Consider the following 26,383-nt stretch of genomic DNA (forward strand, 5'->3'; position numbering starts at 1 on the left):
TGGGCCTTCCCACCTACATTCCATCACTGCAAGATAATAGAACAAAGGACAAGAATGTAACAGGAATGTGGTAAAGCTGAAAGTAGACCTTAGCTATAAAAGAGGGAAGACCTCCCCCTTCCACGGATTCCACCTCTTGGGTCCCCTTCTTCCTCGGGGAGAAGTCTTTTACTATCCTTTAATAAAACTTCTACTTTCCACTCTAACAAAACAAAACAAAAAAAGATGGACAGCAGACCTGAGGGAGTTATCGTGACTCCTGGGGGGCGGGGGGTGGGGGGCTCAGCATGTTTTACTGCATTTGCCCACATGCTCATCATTTGCTGGGGGCAAGCATGTAAGAAAATAAAGGGCAAAAATCATGGCTATCTGACTGCATGTCATTTTTTAAAAAAATATTGATTTATTTATGTATTTTTTTTAGTTTTAGGTGGACACATTATTTTTTTTAATGTGGTGCTGAGGATCGAACCCAGTGCCTCATGCATGCTAGGTGAGCATTCGAGCACTGAGCCACAACTCCAGCCCCTGCATGTCATTTTTGCATTCACTGTACCTATTCTAGCCCCTGGCATAGTGTAGATGCTCAATAAATATGTGATGAAATGAGTGAATGAAAAATTATTCTTCAGAAGTTAACAGATCTAGGAGGAGGGTTTAGGAATTGTAGAAGGTATGGATGTTTTACACAAGTGTTAGCCTGTAGAATGTGCTAATGAGTCACTTCAATATGATTATGCAAATCTATACTAAGATACCAGCAAAAATGACATAATTGTACTCTATCGCAGACAATATTTGATTTTATCTGGCAATGCTTTGCACACTGTCTCATAGAAACAAGAATTATGACTCCTATATCTAAATAAGCCATCAGTCATAATGGTATCTGATGGGAAGCACTGGGAGAAAGGAATAAATATTTTGAACTTCCAAAGTACTGTGCTCACAGAACACACTGTGAGCCACACTGAATTTCTCTAAGACACCATAGACTTAAGGATGCATTATAATTTAAACACTGCCAAGAGAAACATGCTGCCAATTATACTAAGACATAATGCTTTCTTATCACCCAGAGATTTATTTTACACTTAATGAAAATGTTTAGACTCACTTAGACATAGATTTTGGTCTTATATCACTTTGTGTATATACAGAAAGGAAAGCATAAAAAAATAAGTATTCCTAAAGCAATGAAGTGCTTAATGAATGCTAACTTGTTTTTAGAGGATCTTTCTCAAATTTATTGATTATAAATTTCTCAAATTCAATATAATTTGAGAAATTTATAATCAATAAATGTGTATCTTAGAAGTGATTAAGTATGATATTTAAACCTAGATAGGTTCTCTCATTGTATTTACTGAGAGGGAATAATAAACTTTTAGTGATTAATCACAAAGTTTTTAAAGAACCCCCCATAGAAATGTGACCTTTAGCCTCAAAGCATGGTATGACCACATACTTGGAAAGCATCACAGAGTTTACTTAATCCATAGCAAATAAAAGGACATGGAATTTGTTCATTTATTATAATTAGCCTTGGAAAATTGGTTCATGCATACATCTTTGATAAGGCAGAAAATTCCAGATTCTGTGAAACTACCTAAGGCTTAGTCTGTTTTCTGTTGCTGTAACTTAATATTACAGACTGGGTGACTTTTAAAGAATAGAGGTTTACCAAGCTCAATGGTGCATGCCTGTATTCCCAGCAGTTTGGGAGGCTAAGCAAGAGGATCACCAGTTCAAAGCCAGCCTTGGCAACTTAGGGAGACCCTAAGCAACTCAGTGAGACCCTAGCTCTAAATATATACGTATATTTAAAGGGCTGAAGATGTGGCTAAGGGTTAAGCACTCCTGGGTTCAATCACCAAAAAAAAAAAAAAAAAAAAAAGAAAAGAAAAGAAAAAGAAAAAAAGAGAGAAGAAAAAGAAGTGGATTATGTAGCTCATGTTTTGTAGGTGGGAAGTCCAAGAGCAAGGTGCCAGCACCCACCTGGTAAGGGTCTTCTCATTGCATCACAACATGGTGGAGGACACCCTGGTAAGACAGGACAAGTGTGCTAGCTCAGGTCACTCCTCCTCTCATTATAATGCCATCATGGGAATCCCATTAATCCCATTATAAATAAAGACCCTATCTACAAATACTGTTAACATATAAATTTGGGGATTAAGTGTTTAACACATGAATTTTTAGGGGACATAGTCAAACTTGGCAGATGCTATGTCAGGACCCTGGCTGGAAAGAGAGGACACATTCAAAGAGGTACTGTGAGGAGAATTTGATAAGGGACTATGAAGTACTGGCACAGTACAGAGCAATCACAAGGGCTAGGCCATGCCTTGGTCTAGAAATTACCTGTGTGTCTGGAGGAAGTGGAGACGTTTTACCCTTTAGACCTAAGGCCTAGAGGATGGAGTGATTACTGAAGTCAGGGAGGGAGAAGGAGAAACAGGGAGTCAGGAGAAAACAGAGCGCCAGAGACAGAGATCTGTGTGGACAGGGTTCCTGACAGGAGTCTGTGATCTTTCAGTTTGTGGTGACTATATTCTGAGGAAGTTGTGGGAATAAATCATCAAATCTCCCTCTCCTCACCTCCTGCTAGCAAGAAGTCAGAGACAAAGGTCTATATAGTTCAACCACCTAGAACAGAAGGCAGAGTGAAGACGGCAGATGTGGCTCCTGAGGAGCCAACAGGCCGCGCTCCTAGAGCTATGGGGGATTGATTTTGTAACTGGGGCTTGTGCCAACTGATAACCTTTGTTTCTTGTGGGACGCTATCTTATGTGAAGGTTGTTGCCTCAGGACTCAAAGACCATGTCTGATGAAACTTGTAGATGCTTCAGGGGGACTGGAAGGGCAAAGGGGGAGGGTACAACAAAGGTTACCCGTATAGCCAGAGGCAGCTTGCAAACCAAGGCTATCTATTATTATAAACATGTGACATGAATACAGTACACACTAGACAAAGGTGCCATAAACATATATTGGAGAAAAGAGCCTCTTCAACAATGGTGCTGGGAAAACTGGAAATCCATACGTAGCCAAATGAAATTAAACCCCTATCTTTACCCTGCACAAAGTTCCAAGTGGATCAAGGACCCAGGCATTAGACCAGAGACCCTGGACCTACTAGAAAGAAAATGTAAGCCCAACTCTCCATCATGTCAGCTTAGGAACTGACTTCCTCAACAAGACTCCTAAAGCACAAGAAATATAATCAAGAATCAATAAACGGGATGGTATCAAACTAAAAAGCTTCTTCCCAGAAAAGGAAACAATTAAAAGCATGAAGCCTACAGAATGGGAGAAAATCATTGCCACCTGCACCTCAGATAGAGCATAAATCTCCAGAATATATAAAAAACTCAAAAAACTTAGCATCAACCCCTCCCCCCAAAAGAACCCTATCAATAAATGGGCAAAGGAACTGAACAGGGAGTTCACAAAAGAAATACAAATCATCAACAAATACATGAAAAAGGCTCAACATCTCTAGCAATTAGAGGAATGCAAATTAAAAAACACACTGAGATTTTACCTTACTCCAGTCAGAATGGCAACTATCAAGAATACAAGTAACAATAAATGTTGGAAAGGATGTGGGGAAAAGACACATTCATACATTGCTGGTGGGGATGCAAACTGGTGCAAACACTCTAGAAATCAGTATGGAGATTCTTTAGAAAACATGGAATGGAACCAATACTTGACCCAGTTATCCCACTCCTTGGTTTATACCCAAAGGACTTAAAAACAGTATACTACAGTGATGTAGCCATATCAATGTTTATAGTAGCTTAATTCACAATAGCTAAGCTATGGAACCAACCTAGGTAGCCTTCAACAGATGAATGGATAAAGAAAATGTGGCATATATAAACAATGGAATATTACTCAGCTATAAAAAAAAGAATGACTATGACTTTTGCCAGTAAATGAATGGAACTGGAGACTATCATGCTAAGTGAAATATGCCAATCCCCAAATAACCAAAGGCCAAATGTTCTCTCTGATTTTTGCAGATGCCAACATGCAATAAGGGGAGAAGGAAGGAAGAGAAGTTCATTAGAATAGACAAAGTGGAATGAAAGGAAGGGAAGGGAAGGGGATGGGAATAGGCAAGACAGTAGAATGAATCAGACAAAACTTTCCTATGTTCATATATGAATGACCAGTGAAACGCCACAACATGCCACAGGAGTGGGATCCTAATTAGAATAAACTACACTCCATGTATGTATAACTTGTCAAAAATCCACTCCACTATCATGTATCTAAAAGAAATAAATAAAAAATAAACAGATGAAGACTAGTTCTATAAATGATATACTTGACCCAAATATAAACCATCTAGAAAGGAGTCTCAGTTCAGAGCTTTTAACTTCAAGTGGTTTTGTTTTCCTCCACTTCGATTCAACTGTGATATCATACTCTCCTCTCTGTCCTTAACAATTGGGCCTTTTTTAATTATTAAAAGTTGCTGTACTGCCGTTCTGTTCCAAACTTCAAAATCATGTGTGCTTTAAAGCAGTCCCCATTGCTGGACACATTACATTTGGGACACTGGGAGGGGTGAGGGTTCAACAAGTTCCGTCACCATTGCTCCTGCTCCAGCACCTTGGAGGAGGATGGGGAGAGTCCAGCTCTGTGGTTCTTTTCACCGGGCCTCCTGGCCTCAGGGTTGGGATAGGAGAGAGCTATAGCAAGCGGGGGACCATCTTAGCTTTACCTTGGTTTGATGTGCTCCTCACTGTTGCTGATAGTCCTTGCTGATTTGGGGGTCTCCCCAGAGATGGTGGGCATGATTACTCCTGAGGTGAAGTTTACCTTCACATCATCCCTCTCAGAAATGAAGGACTCCCTAGAGAGGCAGAATCACGGTAGGCATCAGAGTCTGAGACTGGTCCTGGCAGGGGCTTGCCTCTTCTCTGGGTAAGGTGTTGCCTCACCGAGCCCAGTCACTACCTTTACACTAACGTCAGTGTGGTCCCTCTAATAGGTCCGCCCTAATGACCGAGGGTCTGTTCCCATCCAGGCAGCAGAGGTGGATAACAGCTTACCCCCATCTTCTCTCTGGGTACTCTCTAATACCACCCTCTCCTTCAGATTCCACTGGTGTGGACGGCTCTATCTTTCCCAGATTCCTAAATGAGAAGCAAATACCAGAATGTCCCTGTCTGACCCAGCCACACATCAAGCTCTCCCAAGAACACTTTCCCTATACTCTGCCGCTTGGACAGTGATGCCAGAACAAGCTGACGATTTTTGCAGCTTAGTATGCACTCAGCTGGGGACTGAGAAAGCATTTTTCTTTTTTCCTGGTACCCCAAATCTAGACGAAGAGGCCAACAATATGTACAATACCATACTCCCCGTAGCAGAGCAATCCTGCTCTCTCCTGTCCCTGTCTTCGGTCCTCTGCTATGGACCTGCTGGTGCACTAGGGATAAGGAGGGCATGGTTGCTGAAGGCCTGCACTGCTCCTTCTCTATATGTCCTGGGAGCTTATGAGGTCTGACCCCACTTCTTGGATGCTCTCTGTAGGATGTTGGGTACTTGGATAAAGGATCATTCAACAGCCTGCTTTTCAAACTCAGGGGTAAAGGGAGCCCCCTCACAACCATCCAATTTTCCAGGTTTATATTTTGAAATCTGTTTTTTTGTTTGTTGTTTGTTTTTCTTGGTCCTGGAGATTGAACTCAGAGGCACTCAACCACTGAGCCACATTCTCAGCCCAATTTTTTATATTTTATTTAGAGACAGGGTCTCACTGAGTTGCTTAATACCTCGCTAAATTTCGGAGGCTGGCTTTGAACTTGCGATCCTCCTGCCTCCATCTCCCAAACCACTGGGATTATAGGTGTGCACCATTGTGCCTGGCTGAAATCTGTTTATGGGAAGGAAACTTCTTGTCCATTCTTAGAGTCAAGTACATTTTGTTTACATACGATTTCATCATAATTGATGAAATTGAGTCTGGTCAATGACTCAATTTTATCTTTTTTCGAAAGTGCTGGGGAATTTACAGAAACCTCAAAAGGTATTACGTCTAGTCAGTGACTCAGTTTTATCTTTTCTGAACGTGCTGAGAAATTTACAGGAACTCCAGGCAGGTGCCTCAATGTACTCTGCTCTCAGATTGATCTTGGTTTAGTCTTGTGCAGGGCTGGACTTAGTACCGTCTAAACAGTGCCATGCTTCTCTTTAACACAGAATCCTAAAAACAAAACAAAACAAAACAGAACAAAAAACCCTCAACCAATTTACCTTTCTAGTAAAAAGACACTTGTAAAACTTATTTTGTCTTTCTATTCACTTGTTCAACACCTATTTAATGAACTCCTAATATGTGGCAGGAACTGTTCTAGGGCCTGGGAATATAGTAGAGAGTGAGACAGACAAGATCATTGTTCTTGTGGTCTGAAATTTCAAAGGGAGAGTTATTATTAAGCTAGAAAGAATTTAAAACAACCAAATCACAAGTTCAGGTGGCGACTGTATAGTACATGGCTAAGAAACCAAATGCTCAGTTCTAATATATGAGATTTGAGTTTCAGTTTTGCCACTGACCTATTGTTAGTAAAGGTAGTAACATGGAAACCTGTTCATGCTAGGTTATTAAATGAAACAGTAGAATATAGAGGTGATAGCTTAGTTGTAGAGCACTGAGGCTCTGGGTTCAATCCATAGCAACAAAGGAAAAAGAAAACAAAAGTAGAACATAAAATGCAAGGTATTTTTTTAATATTTATTTTTTAGTTGTAGTTGACACAATACCTTTATTTTATTTATCTACTTTTATGTGGTACTGAGGATGGAACCCAGGGCCTTGCATGTGCTAGGCAAGCGCTCTACCACTGAGCCACAACCCCAGCCCAAACGGTAGGTATTTTATCACCTTATGTTTGTGTATGTTTTCATATATTTATATAAACCTAGAAAATAGAGACCAAACATGAAATTTTCTACAGCGGGTCTCTCCACCCCTCCCCCAATCTTGACTTATAAAATTGGTATTGCTTTTTCTTTTTATTTTTGTATTTATTTTTATTTTTCATGTTTTCAACAGTGAACATATTTATTCAACTAAGATTCATAAGTTAAATATGTTTCAAGTTCTCTTCTAGGCACTGAATTTGGATGGTGAAAAAAAATTCAACAACCTAGTTCCTATCCTCATTGGCATTCCAGGGTTGAGATAAGGAAAAATAACATTGTAAAGAAATAATAAATGGGGCTGGGGATGTGGCTCAAGCGGTATCTAGATCACTTGGCATGTGTGCGGCCCGGGTTTGATTCTCAGCACCACATACAAACAAACAAAGATGTTGTGTCCGCTGAAAACTAAAAAATAAATATTAAAAATTCTCTCTCTCTCTCACTCTCTCTTAAAAAAAAAATCCATGTTGCTCACTACCACCTTGTTAAAAAAAAATCAAAGGGCTCTTTAAAAAAAAAAATGCAATGATGCAAACAAACCAACCAACCTAAGTAATTGGTATAAACATTGAGAAGGATAATTAAAAAAAAAAAAACTTAAAAAAAAAAGAAATAATAAATGTTTAAGGTGATGGATAAGCATGCTAATTACCCTGATTTGATCATGACACCACGAAACTATGTGTTGAAACATCACATCATATGCTATAAATATGTACAATTATTATGTGTTAAAATTTTTTTGAAAAAGAGATAAAAATATTTTATTCATAATATGTGTTTACAGGTATGACTTATTCTCTGTATACACACACTGGCAACAATAAATGTACAAACATAGATAAAAATAATGCATTGCAATTAATAAAGAGTACAGTAAGTTATACTACATATGTTTTCTGTTAATCCTGCTCTGACCTTTTCAGTTCCATAGATTCCATTTCTTTTCAGGCTCCCATCCAATTTTTTTGTATTTTATTTAGAGACAGGGTCTGGCGGAGTTGCTTTGGGCCTTGAAGTTGCTGAAGCTGGCTTTGAGCTCTCAATCCTCCTGTCTCAGCCTCTGGGCTGCTGGGATTACAGGTGTACACCACAATACCCAGCATGCATTTCTTTTGGGGTCAGTCAGTGGAATTTCAGCACTTGGCTTTGAAAACTAGAGACTTTACTAATTTCTGGTGGGAGAAGGTTGTTTTTTTTTTTTAATATAGGGAAGAGAAAATAGGCTCTTGTGCAGCTGTAAGACTAGCATATAGGGTAATAAAAACTGTGCTTACAAAAGTTATTCTGACAAAGGAATTCTGTAGAACAATAGTAACAAACACCAAAAGACTTCAGAGATTGTTACTATGTTCTGTAAAAGCAGCCCTGTAATATTTTATTAATATTTCAATGTGAATCACTTTGTTTAAAAATAAATCTTTTTGTGAGAGGCGTACTGTGGATTGAAATCAGGGGTACTCAACCACTGAGTCACATCTCCAGTCCTAGTTTGTATTTTATTTAGAGACAGAGTCTCACTGAGTTGCCTAGCGCCTCACCCCGTTGCTGAGGCTGGCTTTGAACTTGCAATCTTCCTGTCTCAACCTCCTAAACTGCTGGGATTACAGGTGTGAGTCACTTTGCTGTCTTGCACCTTATTTTTTCTTAATTTATTTTATTTTTTTAAATATATGACAGCAGAATGTATTAAAATTCATAATACACATATAGAGCACTTTTTTCTCTGGTTGTATATAAAGTATATTCACACCAATTTGTGTCTTCATACATGTACTTTGGATAATGATGTTCATCACATTCCACCGTCATTTCTAACCCCCTGCCCTCTCCCTTCCCCTCCCACTCCTCTGCCTTATCTAGAGTTCCTCTATTCCTCCCAAGCTCCTCTTGCCTACCTCACTATGAATCCGACTCCTTATGTCAGAGAAAACATTCAGCATTTGTGTTTTGGGGATTGGCTAACTTCACTTAGCATTATCTTTTCAAACCCCAACCATTTACCTGCAAATGCCATGATTTTATTCTCTTTTATTGGTGAGTAATATTCCATTGTGTATATATGTCACATTTTTTTTATCCATTCATTTACTGAAGGGCATCTAGGTTGGTTAGCTATTGTGAATTGTGCTGCTATAAACACTGATGTGGCTGTGTCCCTGGAGTATACTGTTTTTAAGTCCTTTGGGTATAGAGCGAAGAGAGGAATAGCTGGGTCAAATGATGGTTCCATTGATTTTAATTCTTGTGCTATAGAAGGTTTTTTTTTTTTTTTTTTTTTTTTTTGCTATAGGAGTCTTATTAAGGAAGTTGGGGCCTAATCCCACATGATGAAGATTAGGGCCTACTTTTTCTTCTATTAGACACAGGGTCTCTGGTTTAATTCCTAGGTCCTTGATGCACTTTGAGTTGAGTTTTGTGCATGGTGAGAGATGGGGATTTAATTTCATTTTGTTGCATATGGATTTCCAGTTTTCCCAGTACCATTTGTTGAAGAGGCTATGTTTCTCCAATGCATGTTTTTGGCACTTTTGTCTAATATAAGATAATTGTAACTTTGTGGATTAGTCTTTGTGTCCTCTATTCTGTACCACTGGTGTACCAGTCTGTTTTGGTGCCAATACCATGCTGTTTTGTTACTATTGCTCTGGAGTATAGTTTAAGTTCTGGTATAGTGATTCTACCTGCTTCATTCTTTCTAAGGATTACTTTAACTATTCTGAGTCTCTTAATTTTCCAGATGAATTTCATGATTGCTTTTTCTATTTGTATGAGGAATGCAATTGGGATTTTAATCAGAATTGCATTAAATCTGTATAGTGCTGGACTGGGGTTGTGGCTCAGGGGTAGACCACTTGCCTTGCACGTGCGAGACCCTGGGTTCGATCCTCAGCACCACATAAAAAAATAAATAAGTGAATAAAGGTATTGTGTCCAAATACAACTAAAAAATAAATATAAAAAAATCTGTGTAATGCTTTTGGTAGTATGATCATTTTGATAATATTAATTTTGTCTACCTAAGAGCAAGGTAGATCTTTCCATCTTCTAAGATTTTCTTTGATTTCTTTCTTTAGGGTTCTGTAGTTTTCATTGTGTAGAACTTTCACCTTTTTCTTTGATTCCCAAGTATTTTTTTTGAGGCTATTATAAAATAGGGTAGTTTTCCTCATTTCCATTTCAGAGGATTTGTCACTGATATACAGAAATGCCTATGATTTTATATTCTGCTACTTTGCTAAATTCATTTACTAGTTCTAGAAGTTTGCTGGTGGAATTTTTTGGGTCTTCTAGATATAGAATCATATCATTAGCAAATAGTGCCAACTTGAGTTCTTCTTTTCCTATGTGTATCCCTTTAGTTTCGTTCATCTATCTAACTGCTCTGGCCAGTTTCAAGAACTATGTTAAATAGAAGTGGTGAAAGAGGGCATCCCTGTCTTGTTCCAGTTTTTAGAGGGGATGCCTTCAATTTTTCTCCGTTTAGAATGATGTTGGCCTGGGCCTTAGCCTAGATAGCCTTTACAATGTTGAGATATGTTCCTGTTATCCCTATTTTTTCTAGTGTTTTGAACATGAAGGGGTTGCATCTTATTTTTTTAAATGGATTTGTTTCTTTATCTTCCTCTCTCACTGATCCTTCCTATTCTCTCCCATTGCCTAATCTGGGGGAAACCTTTCTTCCCCATTTTAGGCCAATTTATCTGTCCTTGAGTACACACTCAAAACAGAAATGAAGTAATCCAGACTTTGGGGATGGTACCAGAAGATATCAGAAATTACTGTCTCCCAAATTAAGAAGTGAATTACAATTCCAAACAAGAAGGTGTGGAATGGATACAGTCTTTGAATCACCTCTTTAAAAGGCCCCTGTTCTTGCTGATTAGCAGAATCACAGACTTTGGGACAGGACAGCAAAGCCAAAACACCTTCTTTTTCCTTTTTCTCAAAACTGCATTCTTATTATGGGATTGGATCAGGGACAAGAACTGAGCTTTCAGCCACAGGTGGAAACTACAGAGGAAAAAGGAAAGGAAGGGGGAGGCACCTCATGAAAACTGAAGGGAGAGCAGTAGTGTAGAAGGAAGAAAGGCAGGGAGAGAAAGGAGAAATACTGAGGCATGATACTGGCCAAATTATATTTTTATGTCATGTGCACTTAAGAATATTTAATAATAAATCCCCCCAATATGTATAATTATAATGCATTGATTAAAAATGGGAAAAATAACTTCCACACCTTTAAATCACAAATATGTTCTTTGATGTTCTTTTCTCATGATTTTATATTTTTTTTATCTTTTCTTTATGATTTTATATTTAAGTATTTAATATTTCCAGAGTGGACATTTGTATGTGTTTAGGGAAGGATCCAATTTTATTTTTCTCTGTTAAGTGACTATTTGCTCCCAAAATATCAATTAAAAAATGCATCCTTTCCCCATTGATTTGTATTGTGTCCTTGATTATATATTAAGATATTATCTACATAGCTCTTCTCTTATATTGGTCAATTTGTCCTTTTCTGGGCCAATTCCATTGTTTCTATTACTGTGCTTTGCTGTATGTTGTAACACCTGCAGGATATGGACAATAGGAACCATGGAACGTCCCTTAACTACAACTGTTCCCCAACCCACCCTCCTGCTACACCCTAAATGAGCCCACCACTAAAACTCCTCCCATGACCTAGTCTGCTAAAACCCTATAAAACCTAGATCCTTGTTGCAGCCTCTTGTCATTTTTCTTCTTGAGAATGTGCCCCGCTGCTGCTTACTGCTGATCCTTTAGGGTCTGTTTCCATTTCTTTTTCTTTGGTATTCCCTTTCATTTGCTTTCAATACCTGGTAAAGCAAGTGCCCTTTCTTAGTATCTCTTTTTTTAAAGATTGACTTTTCTATGCATAGATGTTTATTAATTTTAGAGTAAGCTTATTTAATTCCTCAAGCGCTCGAGTGGAATATTGTTAGGATTGCACTAAATTTGTAGATTAATTTGAAGGAAAACTGACATCTCTACAGTATAAAGTTTTCCCATCTCAGGCATGGATGTACATCTCAGTGGTAGAGCACGTCTAACATGCCTTCTCTCTATTCAAATTATCTTTTTTTTTTTTTTTTTTTAGTACTGGGATTAAACCCAGGGCCGCTCAACCACTGGGGCACATCCCCAGACCTTTTTTGTATTTTATTTAGAGACGGGGTCTCATTGAGTTGCTTAGCACCTTGCTTTTGCTGAGGCTGGCTTTAACTCAGGATCCTCGTGCCTCAGCCTCCTGAGAAGCTGAGATTACAGGACTGCGTCACTGCACCTGGTTCAAATTATCTTTTAAGTTGTTTATCTTCTCCACAGTTTTGTTGTGTAGTTTTAGATGACTTAATCCCTAGATATCTTAAAATTTTGTTGTTATCATGAATGACGTATTATTTTAAATTATGTTTTCCATTTGATTATTTCTTTTTAAAAAAAAAAAAATATATATATATATATATATATAGTTGTAGGTAGACACAATATCTTTTTTTTTTTGAACTCAGTGCTTCATGCTTGCTAGGAGAGCACTCTACCACTAAGCCACAACCCCAGCCCCATTTGATTATTTCTGTTATGAAGAAATGTTGTTTTTTGGATCGAGTGTTTGACACCTTATTGAATTTCCTTATTAATTTTAATATTTTGTTGATTTGAATTTTGTGGCTTTTCTAGATTGGTGATTATACCACGTGGATGCTTAGAGCAAAAATAACTGAAATGGGGACAGACCTCAAAGGATCAGCCATGCTTTTCATTAAGCATCAGAGGGGCACATTTTTCAGGAAAGAAAATGGTGCAAGCCACTTCAATGGTCTGGGTTTTATAGGGTTTATGAGGGCCAGGTCATAGGAGGAGTTTTGGTGGTCCACTCATTTAGGGCCGGGCAGAAGGACAGACAGAAAAGAAGTTCCCTGGGGCCTCTTGTCCATGTCCTTCGGAAGCAAGGGCAGTTTTCCCTCTCTCTTCTCAACCCTTCTGTCTTTGTTTCGCTTTATTTTCTGTGGTGTTGGCCAGGGCTTCTTCCAGAGTACAGGAGCTAACAGTGGTGATAATAGGCATACTTTTCTCATTCTAAATCCTGAAGGCAATGATTAAAACAAAAAAATTCACTAAATAAAATGTTTGCTGCAATTTGGGGGCACACAACATTATAAAACTAAAAAAGTTTCTTTTATTTTTGTTTGGCAGAACTGGGGATTAAACCCAGGGCCCCCTGGCATGCTGGCCATGTGCTCTACTTCTGAGCTACACTCCAAGCCCATTTTTTATTTTTATGTTTTTAGATTTTATTTTGAGACGGGGTCTCACTAAGTTGTCCAGTCTGGCCTTGGACTTTCGAACCTTCTGGCCTTTGCCTCCTGAGTAGATGAGATTACAGGTGTGTGCTACTGTGCCTACAAAAGTTCCTTTTGATATGTACTTTTCTAGAGGATTTTTGAAAACTTAATTATGTCTTGAGTTTTATCAAAATGACCGAGCCGGGTGCAAACTTCATGGATCAGCACAGCCTTTATTCAGTGGTGGAGTCATGCTCTGGTGGACCCACTTTCCTGATGGAAAATGAGCCATTGCCCAAAGGTGGAGTCTCTGCTTATATAGGTTATACTGAGAGGTGACTCGATTATTAACAGAGCATGTCAGTTGGGCGCTCAAGAAACAGGTTTGTGAGAATTTAAAATTTTTTTTTTCTGGGCAATATTTTTACTTGGAAGAGAATGGAGGGTCTGGGGTCAGAATTTTAGTACTTTTCTCTTTCCCTTCAGGATCCCATTGTACTGTCACTGGGAAAGGATTTAATTTAATTGTGATAACAACACAATTTTTTTCTTTTAGGTTACTAATGTGGTGAATTACATTGACTGAATTTTTTTTTATTGTTGGTCGTTCAAAACATTACATCTTTCTTAATATATCATGTTTCACAATTTGATTCAGAAGGGTTATGAACTTCCATTTTTACCCCGTATACAGATTGCTGAATCACATCGGTTACATCAGTTACATTTCCATTGATTTACACATTGCCATTCTAGTGTCTGATGAATTCTGCTCTCTAACCTATCCTCTACTATCCCCCCACCCCTCCCCTCCCCTCCCCTCCCCTCTTCTCTCTCGACCACCTCTACTGTAAAACATTTATTCCACTTGTGTTCTTCTTCCCTTACCCCTCACTTCCTCTTGTATGTAATTTTATATAACCCTGAGGATCACCTTCCCTTTCCCTGCAATTTCCCTTCTCTCTCCCTTTCCCTCCCCCCTCTCATCCCTATTTAATGTTAATCTTCTTCTCCTGCTCTTTGTCCCTACTCTGTCCTTAGTTACTCCCCTTATATCAAAGAAGTCATTTGGCATTTATTTTTTAAGGATTGGCTAGCTTCACTTAGCATAATCTGCTCTAATGCCATCCATTTCCCTCCAAATTCTATGATTTTGTCGTTTCTTAATGCAGAGTAATACTCCATTGTGTATAAATGCCACATTTTTTTTTTATCCATTCATCTATTGAAGGGCATCTAGGTTGGTTCCACAATCTTGCTATCGTGAATTGTGCTGCTATGAACATCGATGCAGCAGTGTCCCTGTAGCATGCTCTTTTTAAGACATTGACTGAATTTGTAATGTTGACCTATTCTTGCATTCAGAGAATTAAACTGCACTCAATCATGAGGCATTGATAATATTCAGATTTGGTTTGTTAATGCTGCATTTTATTTTGGAATTTGGCATTTTTTTAAAAAGTAAAGTGAGATTACTATTTTCTTGTACTTTTCACCTTCTTTAAAATGAGCTATATAACTTTATCCTTTATCTGTTTTCTCCAACAACTTGTATAATTAACTGTCCCCTGATATTTTAGCAGAACTCTCCTGAAAAATCATTTGGTCTCACAATGTGACAGTGGTCTACTTTACCTTTTGAATATAGTCCTTACTGCTTATTTCATTCATTTTTTATTTACTTATTTTCATTTTCCTTTTTTCCCTCTCCTCCCTAACCTGGGGACAGGGAACAGATTACCTTGATTAACCTGTTCTCCAAAGGAAAAATATGTCACCAGAAGAACTAGAAAGTGACTATCTCCCAAATTAACAACTGGTCCATTAGAGAGCACCTGGGACTCCCTGTCAGGATGCACCTGGAATGTAGCTTTTTAAAAAAAAATTTTTTTTCAGTTGTTGATGGACATTTATTTTATTCATTTATTTATATGCAGTGCTGAGAATCGAACCCAGTGTCTCACACATGCTAGGCAAGCACTCTACTATTGAGCCACAATCCCAGCCCCTGGAACATAGCTTTTTAATAGCTTCTTGAAAAGTGTTCTGTTTTCCCTGATGGGCAGGAATCACAGCCTCTGGAACAGGAGTCCGCCATGTTTCTTCTTTGCTAGCAAAGCAATAAAACTTCTTTTTCTTTTCTCCCATAAGTGCATCTTCGGTATTGCATTGGCATTAGGGACAAGGAACAAGCTTTCAGTAACAACATGGGATGCTGGGGAGAGATTTCTGATCATCATTTCAATTTATCTATACTTATTTGGCTTCCAAAAGATGATGTGTCTCCTGGCCTTGAAAATGTGTCTTACTTAAATAAATGGCTTTGAGGATGTTGTCTCATCTAAATTAACAAATAGTTTACTGTGGGCTGATTAAATTGAGATCTGAGAACAGGGACTCCACACTAAATCTAATCTGAGCCAGGAAAGGGAAGTGGGATTAAGCTCTGTGGGAGTCTCTCAAGGGAGTCTGTCTGCCTCTCTGAACTGTTTCTAACCAGCTGCTAAAGAGATTTTTGCCTGAGAAATGCTAGTGATTGAAAGGTAGAATAATCATGGGCACTTGTGTCATGTCCTGATGTATTTATTGTAGATATCATTGTTGGCTTGTGGCTTTTTCCAGAAGTCATTTGGTGCTTATCCATGGATCAAATGTGTAGTCTTACCTGTGAGCCCTCAGCAGTTGGCTCAGAGGACAAACATGTGGACCTGTTTCCCTAAACAATTGTTTCTAGGTTCGATAGTTGGGTTAGGATTGTATATGATTCAAGGAACGTTGGTCATCTACCCCTGTGATACTTGCATGTCAGTTGAGCAGTCTTTCCTATAGCCCTGGAGAAGGAACCCTGTGAGGAACTACTGAGAGCAGAAATCACCCAGTCATTGCCTTAGCATATTGTCTTGCCTGAGTATCAAGGAGCTGCTGCCCTCTGCAGGATCCACAGAGGCAAAGGTCTTGCTCTCAGGAAGGCCCAAGCACTATGTAAATAGGTTTTCTTTGAAATACCCAATACATTAACTAAGACCACCATACTGTGCAATAGATGGCTAAAACTTATTCCTCTTGTCTAAAACGTTGCACCCTTTGATCAACATCTCTGCATTCCTACCTACCCTCACCCTCATCCCACCCTTCTATTCTCTTCCTAGAAAAGTTTGATGTTTTTAGAGTCCACATATAAATGAGATCATTCGGTACTTGGGTCTGCCTGTCTAGATTATTACACTTAGCATAATGTCCTCCAGGTTTATCCATATTGTCACAAATGATAATTTTCCATCATTTAAAAAAGCTGTATTACATATTTCGAAATTTCTAAAAGAATAGATTTTAAATGTTCTCATAAAAAAAGAGATAGAGGTATGTGAGGTATGTGAGGTTATGTGGTATGTCATCTAGCTTGATATAATAATTTCATAATGTATACATATATCAAAACATCACATCATGCCCTATAAATATATAAAAGTATTATTTGTCAATCATTACAAATTTTAAAATCAAAATTAATATTTAGTTTCCTGATATATACTTTTTTTCCTTATGTGTGTTTTACTGGGAAGAAAATGCACATGTACAACCAACAGCTTACACAGGGAGTTCTTCATTTCTTTTGTTGTTTCAATGTGACGTTTTCTTTTAATCCCTCAGTGAATTGAGTGATATAGACTGGGGACTCCAGCCTTTCTGGTGCTGCGGTTTTGTATTTGCAGTAGCTGCTCATTCAATGGTTCAGTACAATTTAGAGGAGACCATTGTTTTGGACTGAGATCCTGCATCAGGCCCTAACAGACCAGACCAAATCTAAATGATGTTCTCATACTAGGTACCACATAATTAAATTAAATTTTTAAACAAGTCAATTTTTCACAACAAACAAACAAACAAACAAAAAAACCCAGGAGATTTACAGCCATCAATCAAAGGGGATCCAGTCAAGCTTTTGGATGAAGATCCCTCAGCTTTAATCCATACAAGGAAAGAGAGATAACAACAGGTTCACTTTTTATACTATGCCCTTTCCTTTTGTTTGTTAAAGTTAATTGACATACCAAATCACCTCACCTACCTATCTCCTCCTCCTCCTCCTCCTCCTCCTCCTTCTTCTTTTGTAATGAAAACACTTAAATCAATTCTTTTAGAAATTTTGAAATATATAATACAGACTTGGATTATTTTATTTTATTTATTTATTGTTCTTTTTAGATATACATGACAGTAGGGCATATTTTGACATACATTCATGGAGTATAACTTATTCTAATTAGGATCCCGTTCTTGTGGTTGTACATGCTGTGGAGTTTTACTGGTGTTGTATTCATATATGAACATAGAAAGTTATGTCTGATTCATTCTGCTCTTTCCTATTTCCATCTCCCTCCCTTCATTCCCCTTTGTCTAATCCAAAGTATCTCCATTCTTCCCTCCCCTACCCTTATTATGTGTTAGCATCCACATATCAGAGAGAACATTTGACCTTTGTTTTTTTGGTTTGGCTTATTTCACTTAGCAGGAAAGTTTTCAGTGCCCTCCATTTACTGGTAAATGCCATGATTTCATATTTCTTTATGGCTGAGTAATATTCCATTATGTAAATATACCACAGTTTCTTCATCCGTTCATCTGTTGAAAGGCACCTAGGTTGGTTCCATAGCTTAACTATTGTGAATTGAGCTACTATAAACATCGATGTGGCTGTGTCACTGTAGTATGCGGATATTAAGACCTTTGGATTTAAGCGAAAGAGTAGGATAACTAGGTCAAATGGTCGTTCCATTCCAAGTTTTCTGAGGAATCTCCATACTGCTTTCCACAGTGAATGGTTGCACTAATTTGCAGTCCCACCAGCAATGTATGAGTGTACCTTTTCCCCACATCCTCGCCAACATTTATTGCTCTTGTATTCTTGTTAATTGCCATTCTGGCTGGAGTGAGAAAGAATCTCAGTGTATTTTTAATTTGCATTCCTCTAATTGTTAGAGATGTTGAACATTTTTTTATATATTTGTTGACCATTTGTATTTCTTGAACTCCCTGTTCAGTTCCTTTGCCCATTTATTATTGGGCTATCTGGGTTTTTTTGGTGCTAAGTTTTTTTTTTTTTTTTTAGATGTAGTTGAACACAGTATCTTTATTTTATTTATGTTTATGTGGTGCTGAGGATTGAACCCAGGGCCTCTCACGTGCGAGGCAAGCACTCTACCGCTAAGCCACAACCCCAGCCCCTGGTGCTACATTTTTTTGAGTTCTTTCTATATCCTGGCGATTAATACTCTGAGGTGCAGGTGGCAAAGATTTTCTCCCATTTTGTAAAAAATGTGTGACTTAGGCCATTTATTGAGTCTTTATTTATTTATTTGTGCTTTAGGAGTCTTGTTGAGGAAGTTGGTTCCTAAATTGGCACTACTACATTTTCTTCTAGTAGATGCAGGGTCTCAATTCAGCCTTTAAAAAGAATTGTACGAATATATAACAACAAATCCCATTATTATGTACAAGTGTAAGGCACCAATAAAAATGTGGAATAAAAAAGTAATAAAGCTGAAATTCTGATTGGTCATAATGTGTTGCCTTGATAATAATATTTTTACTAATCTTTCTGCTTTCTGGAAAGTATAAATTATTGTGTGTTTCCTTGGTTAATCTGGAAGAGCTAAAATTCATTAAGTGCTTTATGTGCATTCAGAACTAATTCAAACCCCTTTTAGTATCAATCATTTAATCTCACAACTCTTTAAAGTAGGATCATTATTTTACTTACTTATATTTAAGGAGTTTCCCATCATTCTTCCTGCTGACCCTCAAAGACTGGGGCTTATGTCTAAAATGCCATTCTTAGCCATGTTACTGTGGACTTCTTTATTTTTTCTGATTTTTGTTTTTCTAGTTTTTAATAGAATTAAGCTCTATTGTTCTCTTCTTCCACTTAAATTAATGGTAAGAGAAAAAAATGTGTGGCTTAGGCCTCTCAAGCAGCCTGGTCACACATGGTTCCTAGTGAAAAATTACTACTAATTTATTATTCACACCCAGTTATTTTTTAGAGTGAGAGGAGGTGCTACGTTAATATGTAAGCTGGGAAAGTCGGCATCAACAGAGATTACTCTATTCAAACTAGGACACTTGGCTTGTTGGAGGAGTCTTGGGAAATTCCCTGCAGGCCTAGAGACTCAAAAAAACTCCTTTTTTTCAGGAAAAACAAGAGAAAATAGCTGACTGCCCTTGTGTAAATTATTCTAAGCTCAGCACTGCAAAAAACTGTGTGTCCCTTTCTGGGAAGTAGAACACATTAAGTAATAAAGGAAGGGAACATTCAATGCTTATGAAAGTCTCTAAAGAGTTCCTCCTGGCACCTAGAAATTTTCCTGGCTTGCTTTCTTTTTATCAGAGAGGAGAAGCACTTGAATGAGTGAAAAAGTAGAGAGTGATTTTCTAGCGTCAAAGGGTCTTAAGGGAGTAAAATAATTGTGACTATTGCTGGCTCACAATTTCTATTCCAAGGAAAGTAGAGAAAAAGGGGTCTGGATAAAATAAGCCCTCCTCTATGAATCGGTCTCCCGAAGCATGACCATGACTTGACTGTGGGTAGTTGACAACACTCCTCCTCTCCATTCTCTCTCCCTGTTCACTCCTAGGACCAAGTGAGCCAAGAGCTTACTTGAACTATATAGGGAATCTCACCTTTCCAAGGAATAGAATTTGTGTAGGGACTACTCAAATATTGTTTATCATTGCTTTGGATAAGAACCAAAGGGACAGAAAAATTCTTTGATAGGTATCTGTCTTATAACTTTCATCTCATTGTGCCTAAAAAAATTAAAATGAGGCCCAGACCTAGAAAAAGACATCATCCCTAATTTTAGCAGATTCTAAACTTAAGACAATGATTCTCTAACGTGGTGTCAATCCTTGCCTGATTTCCTTTATCTCGAGTTGATTTGCTTCATTCTGCATCCTCTTTCTAATATCCAACTCGTAACTCCTTCAGTTTTGTAACAAAATTGAAAGCATTTCACCTTCATTCTTCTCTGGGTTACTAGATGTAACCAGTGTAAGTCCCATCTCCTTACTAGTTGTTCTATATCATCTTCCAATATCTCTTCTATCAAGTCTCCATGATTTGCTTGCACCGGTCTTGGAGATTACTAGTATCTCTAATGCAAAGCCCACTTTCTTTTCTCCCAGCAAACATTCCAGGCAAAAATCCTGAGCGATCACAACCTGGGCTGGGCCTTGGTTTCTACGTGAGAAGGACCAGTTCTGATGTCCTCTGGGTTCCCACGTCATCTCTGCCCCATCACACACATGTTATTCTTTCTTCTCTAGGAAAATCTAATTGTCATTAAAATTTTCCATTTGGATTAAGGGATAGGTATTGGTGGGCTTGATTCTGGTCCTTATGGAGGACTGCTTACCTTGCTCATTGTGCAGCAGGGAAGTCCTAACATAGAACACTATGTTTTGGGACAAAGTGCTGTCAGAACACTGGCAAGCACAATTTCCTTGTTCCTGACACAGGAAGTTATTCCCCTGTTGGTTCAAGGCCAGCCTGTGTGGCAGTTTCTGAACTCTTGGTGTCTGGACTCCGGTAATATATGTTGTTTATCACCTCTGGCCTATCATGACTATTGTATGTAAGTTAGCATATATCCACTATAAAAGCAATTTTTGCTGCTCAATAAAGCAGATGCAGTTCTCTGAAACTGTCTCTGGAGGGGTTTCTCCATGCCCTCAAGCTTCAGATGATGCTGGAAGGGCAGATCCCACAGCTGGGTAGGGATGGGATAAATGAGAAGACCATGGATTATAGTTCCTTGATAGCATCTGCATGAAGGTTCTTCCCCAAATACTCTTACTAAACTTATATAATAAAGCACAGTCTTGCTTTCCTGACTACAACAGCACCCTCCCAGCATTCTTGTGCTGCATCCCAGCTCTCACTGATGCCTTCCTGAATTTACTACTTTGATAATTAGTAGCCAGTGGGCCATTTTCTGACCATCTTTATCATGTATCATATCTACATGACTTTGTAGCAAATTTCTATACTACTGTTCAACATTCCTGGATTACAGCATCCTTCAGATATAACCTGCCATGTGATCTTCCATAGCAACTCATCACAAATACACCGGCATCTGGAAGATTTCTTTTCTCAGTGCTGAAAACATCCACATGGATGCTAACAGTTTTATTTTCCTGGGTTGTCTATTTTTTTCTTTACCTACTCCTGTACCCTAAGTCCCAGTTCATGTCCCTTGCGGTGGAACCAGCTCAGCTGTTCCATTTACTCTGTATTCTTACATTCTTCACAAGATCAAAGCTATTTTTCCAATATTGACTACCCTTTACATCAAATTGTCGGTACATTATTATGTAGAGGGAGAAAAACTTTGCCAGTCAGTAGTAATATGGGAAATAGGTAGAAAACCCCAACTTGCTACACTCCTGAAAGTTGTCAGATTGCATCACTTGGGAAAATCAAGACCGTATGTGTGAAGAGACATCTGGATGCTGGATTCTGACCAAAAGGGATTGTGCAAGAGGGAGAAGAGGTTTGCTACATTAGAAAGTGCCAGTATATAAATACCAGCCACATCTCTCCAACAGGTGGCACAGGCAGTAGCTGCAGCTTCACTCAGCAGGAACCACAGCCCAGGGTGAGGTGTTAGAACTTTTCAACCATTTTACTCTGACAATTCTCTTTTTCCACCAGTGTTCTTGTGCTGCATCTCAGCTTTCTCTCTCTACATCCTTCCTAAAACTAATATTCTGATAATTAAAATTCACCAGATGTGAATACTTTTCAGGGTAGAGTTTTGTTGTGTGCATTCGTGTGAATTCAGTGGTGGTTACAATAGGCATTATATTAATATTTATTGATGATTTACCTCATCTCATATTACAGAGAGGAATGTATCAAAATCCCCAAATGCTTATTTGGGAATTTCCTATATAGTGGAGGTTTAGGGCTGATGAGGAATGACTGAAATGGGAAGTAGTTTATTCTAACAGTGTATTGCAATCTCTAAGACACTGGATTCTAATAAGATTGATGAAAATGAAGAATCAAACCTTTAGAAAACCTATTTACCTCTCATCTATCTACACACACACGCACACACACACACGCATGATTGTGTGTAAAATTGATTGAGGTTATTATTGGAATGCAATGATGAATCAACATTACAAAATATAAAAATCCCTTCAAAAACACGAATCATTCTAGGTTGTGTTTCTTTGACTCTGCAGCAAAATGAAGCTTTTAATTAGCATCGTTTTTTGCTTCCTCGTCCTGGGAGTTAACAGCCAAAGATGGGGCGAATTTCTCAAGCAAGCTGGTCAAGGTAAGGATAAAAGGATGGGGGCAGGAGGCTACATCTGGCTCAGGTGATTCACCTGAGCAGACATCCCCATTGTCAAAGTCACAGCTGGATAGAGAAGGAAATTTTGTTGTTTCTTAGTTGTAGTAGTTCATGGAGCTTTTCTGGCTACCTTTGTCACTCTTTTATGGGGATCACTAGGCTAGAGGCCACTTAAAGTTTGAAAGGCAACATTTCAGCAACAATGTAGGAAAGCTCTGGAATTTGGTGGTGTTCTCCTAAAACAAGTGGGGCTCTACTGCCTCCTAGTGGGAATCCAGAGATAGCTTATTTCTAAGTCAAGGCCATCTATCCTTGGTTTGCATCCACATGTTTGTGGGAATGCTGAGCAGAACCAGTGCAGTCTCAACCACATAGTAAGAGCAACCACGATTAACTAAGCTCTTAATATGGGCTAGACCCAGTACTATGAGCTTTTCAGTAATAAATGAATTAGTGTTTATCTTTTAATCTCTGTGATGTAGTCACCATTCTTACCCCTTACTAGAGAAACTAAGGCACACAAGAGCCTGAGGTACCTAAAAAAACCCCAAAGAAGAGTAGGATTGAACTTAGGTAGATTTCCTAGAATTTTATCTACTGCTTATAGACAGTATTGAGGGATTGTGAATAATATTCCGTCCTTTACCCGAGAAATGGTAAATGGTTGGGATGGGGTACCTTTGGGAGGTAACTCTAGTTCCTCTGTCCACAACAGAAGATGCAATGAATTTCCTCCCCAATGGTTCTATTAGGAACAAGACATCTCCAGGAAATCAACAGCATGGGAAAAATACTTCCTTAGCCATAATGGCAAGATTTTGTTTTCAAAATGTAGTATTTAAAATTTTAGGTGTTGGGGCTGGGGTTGTGGCTCAGAGGTAGAACGCTTGCCTAGCACCTGTGAGGCCCTGGGTTCGATCCTCAGCACCACATAAATAAATAAAATAAAGATATTGTGTTCAGCTACAACTAAAAAATAAATACTAAAAAAAATTAAAATAAAATAAAATAAAATAAAATTTTAGGTGTTGGGGTTGGGGATCAAATTAGTGGTACAATGCTTCCCCAGCATGCCTGAGGCCTTGGGTTCAATACTCAGTACTGAAAAAAAAAATCAGGTATTATTAATTTTCTGCAATACTTTCTGAATAATTATTTTAAGGATTTGCTGTTGATCCATCTAGATTCTCACACACCCAGCTAAAAATACCTTTTTTTTTTTTTTTTTGCCATGCTAGGGATCAAACTCAAGACCTCACACATGCTCTATTGCTGAGCTATATTCTCAGGCCTTATCTTTGACTCCTTAGGTCAATGTTCTTTCATTTTATTAGGGAGGACACTGACGTTTTGAACCTGATTTGGTTTATTTAAATCTCTCTTAGAGAACTCACCTTTGTCACCTATGTTTGGATTCTGACAGTCATTCAGGCTCAAATTTAGCCTGGACATTCAGATGTACTCAAGATAGAACTGTCCTCACTCTGCTCATGAGGATGACTTTCTCCCATTGCCTAGGTTTGGAGAGGTCATATGTATGTCATAGCCTCCCTCAGAACCTCATGTTCTCACACTTAGTCAGAAGGGATCTTTCCAGATACAGGACCATTATGCAATGAATATCCCTTAAAGATCATCCCATATCTTTACATGCACCACACACAGTCAAAAACAAAATAGCAACAGACAAAGAATGGAATCAAACAGAACAAAACTTGTATCGAGTGTGATTCTCATTACCTTAACTCAGTATAAAAAAGAAATACTTCTTTTAAGCCAATATTCATTCCAAGGGCTTTGTCAAAAGCTGAAATCTTCTGATTAGAGAAGTAAAGAAGGGCATGATCATTGACATCATTTTCTTTCCTTTCCAGGGACTAGAGACATGTGGCGAGCTTACTCTGACATGCGGGAAGCCAATTACAAAAATTCAGACAAGTACTTCCATGCCCGAGGGAACTATGATGCCGCCCGTAGGGGACCTGGGGGTGCCTGGGCTGCTAAAGTGATCAGGTAAGGCAGGTTCCTGGGGATGCCAGGCCTGGGTGAGCAGAGCTTGACTGCCTTGGATAGTCAGGAGGGGACTCTCTTCTGAGCAGCCAAGTGGCCCCGCCTCTTCTTGCCCATTCTCTGGAGCTTTTCTCTGAGTTGGTGCTTGATGTGGGCTCTGAGTGGCTGGTGGGCCTGAATGGTTCCCAGCCCTCCTTCTTGGGTGCTGTTCTCAGGTTGACCAGCCTGGGCTGAGTAGGGCTGTGCCAGGGAGGGGCGGTCTTTACCCCCCTTTCCTTGGCTTTCCTGGACTCTTCTCAGAGCCTTTACTTTGAAAGGGGAGTGGAAAGGGTGGGACTGTTGCTTATTAGCCTGATGATTAATCTCCTTCCTGCCTGCCTTGATTACAGTAATGCCAGAGAGAATATTCAGAGATTGACAGGCCATGGAGCAGAGGACTCGAAGGCTGACCAGTTTGCCAACAAATGGGGCCGGAGTGGCAAAGACCCCAATTACTTCAGACCTGCTGGCCTGCCTAAGAAGTACTGAGTGTCTTCTCTCTGCTCTCCAGAAATCTAACTGTGAACTGACAGCAGAGAAATTTGTTGAAGTAGTTACTGAATTCTTTATGCCTAATACTAGAACACATAAAAGTGCTTAATAAATGCTCATGAAATCCGATTTATCACTGTAATATGAGCCTGTGATGGTGTTACTGGGAACATTGGCCATGGAGTGATCAGAAAACATCATTGTTTTGATTTTATATATATAAAAAAGATATAAGGCACTAGTTTAAAAAAATATTGGGGAGCTGTACTCAACTTAAGGTTGGCAGGCACTGGAGCTGGGCCCATCTGGAACAGCTAAAACTGTTGGGTCTCTATCCACTGGCCTTTATTACTAAGGAGACAAGACTGGATATTTACACAGTAGTAGTGCCCCCAAAAGGCAGGCCCCAGGAGGCACAAGCATTCACCAAATGTCTTCTTGTGTCACATTTGATGCTATCCTATTGGACAAAAAAGTCACATGACAAAAGCTGAATGAGGGAGAGAGGGAGGAAGCCACTGGAGGATCTGGAAATCATGAAGCATGACCCATGGTGGGCTTTTAGTGTACTAATCTACCACTCCTATCATGCATTTTATTTATTTGTTTGGTTGTCTTCTCCTATTAGAATTTTCTATTTTCTTCACTGCTAGAACCCTAATGCCTAGAACAGTGCTTGGCACATAATTCTCAATATTTACTCTTTTGCCAGCTATTTAAGTTTTTTGATTTTTGGTCCTGTATATATGAGGCATAATCAATCAGAGTTAATCTCAATCTTACTCCAAGGCTTACCACAGAGAATAATGCTCAGCTTTTATTTCAGAACTTTTAAAGGAATGGGCATATCTTTACAGTGCCAGGAGTACCCTACAAACAAATATTGCTCAGTACTAAACCACATGGCCCAAAACTTCAGAATAATTCTGGACTATTTATCTGTGCATGTCCAGAGATCCAATCTCTTCTGGGAGATCTAATCATAATTTCCAGCTCAGTTAAATACTCTTGAAAATGAACTATAGTCATGTTGATGCTTTAAATATATCAGTGGTAACCCTTGGTATAGGAATGAGCTATATTAAATTTTCTAGTTGTGCTGTCTGCATACAGATGCTGCACAGGGTTTGGGATCCATGATGCTTATTAGGGATCGACACCAGTACAAGGAAAGTCAGGAGAGAAGCAGTAGAAGTACTGTGCATCTTTGACAAG

The 26,383-nt window shown here is 38.8% G+C and overlaps 1 protein-coding gene across 1 annotated transcript; it reads left to right on the forward strand.

Annotated features, from left to right (window-relative positions):
• The first annotated feature begins 21,866 nt into the window (after positions 1-21,866).
• On the forward strand, positions 21,867-25,297 carry LOC101970926 (serum amyloid A-3 protein). The gene is made up of 4 exons (XM_013359314.3): positions 21,867-21,919; positions 22,515-22,609; positions 24,502-24,640; positions 25,027-25,297. The coding sequence occupies exons 2-4, from the start codon at positions 22,519-22,521 to the stop codon at positions 25,163-25,165; spliced, it is 369 nt and encodes a 122-aa protein (XP_013214768.1). The 5' UTR covers positions 21,867-21,919; positions 22,515-22,518; the 3' UTR covers positions 25,166-25,297.
• The last annotated feature ends 1,086 nt before the right edge of the window (positions 25,298-26,383 follow it).

This window comes from Ictidomys tridecemlineatus, chromosome 4, assembly GCF_052094955.1.
Source record: "Ictidomys tridecemlineatus isolate mIctTri1 chromosome 4, mIctTri1.hap1, whole genome shotgun sequence".
Lineage (NCBI taxonomy): Eukaryota > Metazoa > Chordata > Mammalia > Rodentia > Sciuridae > Ictidomys > Ictidomys tridecemlineatus.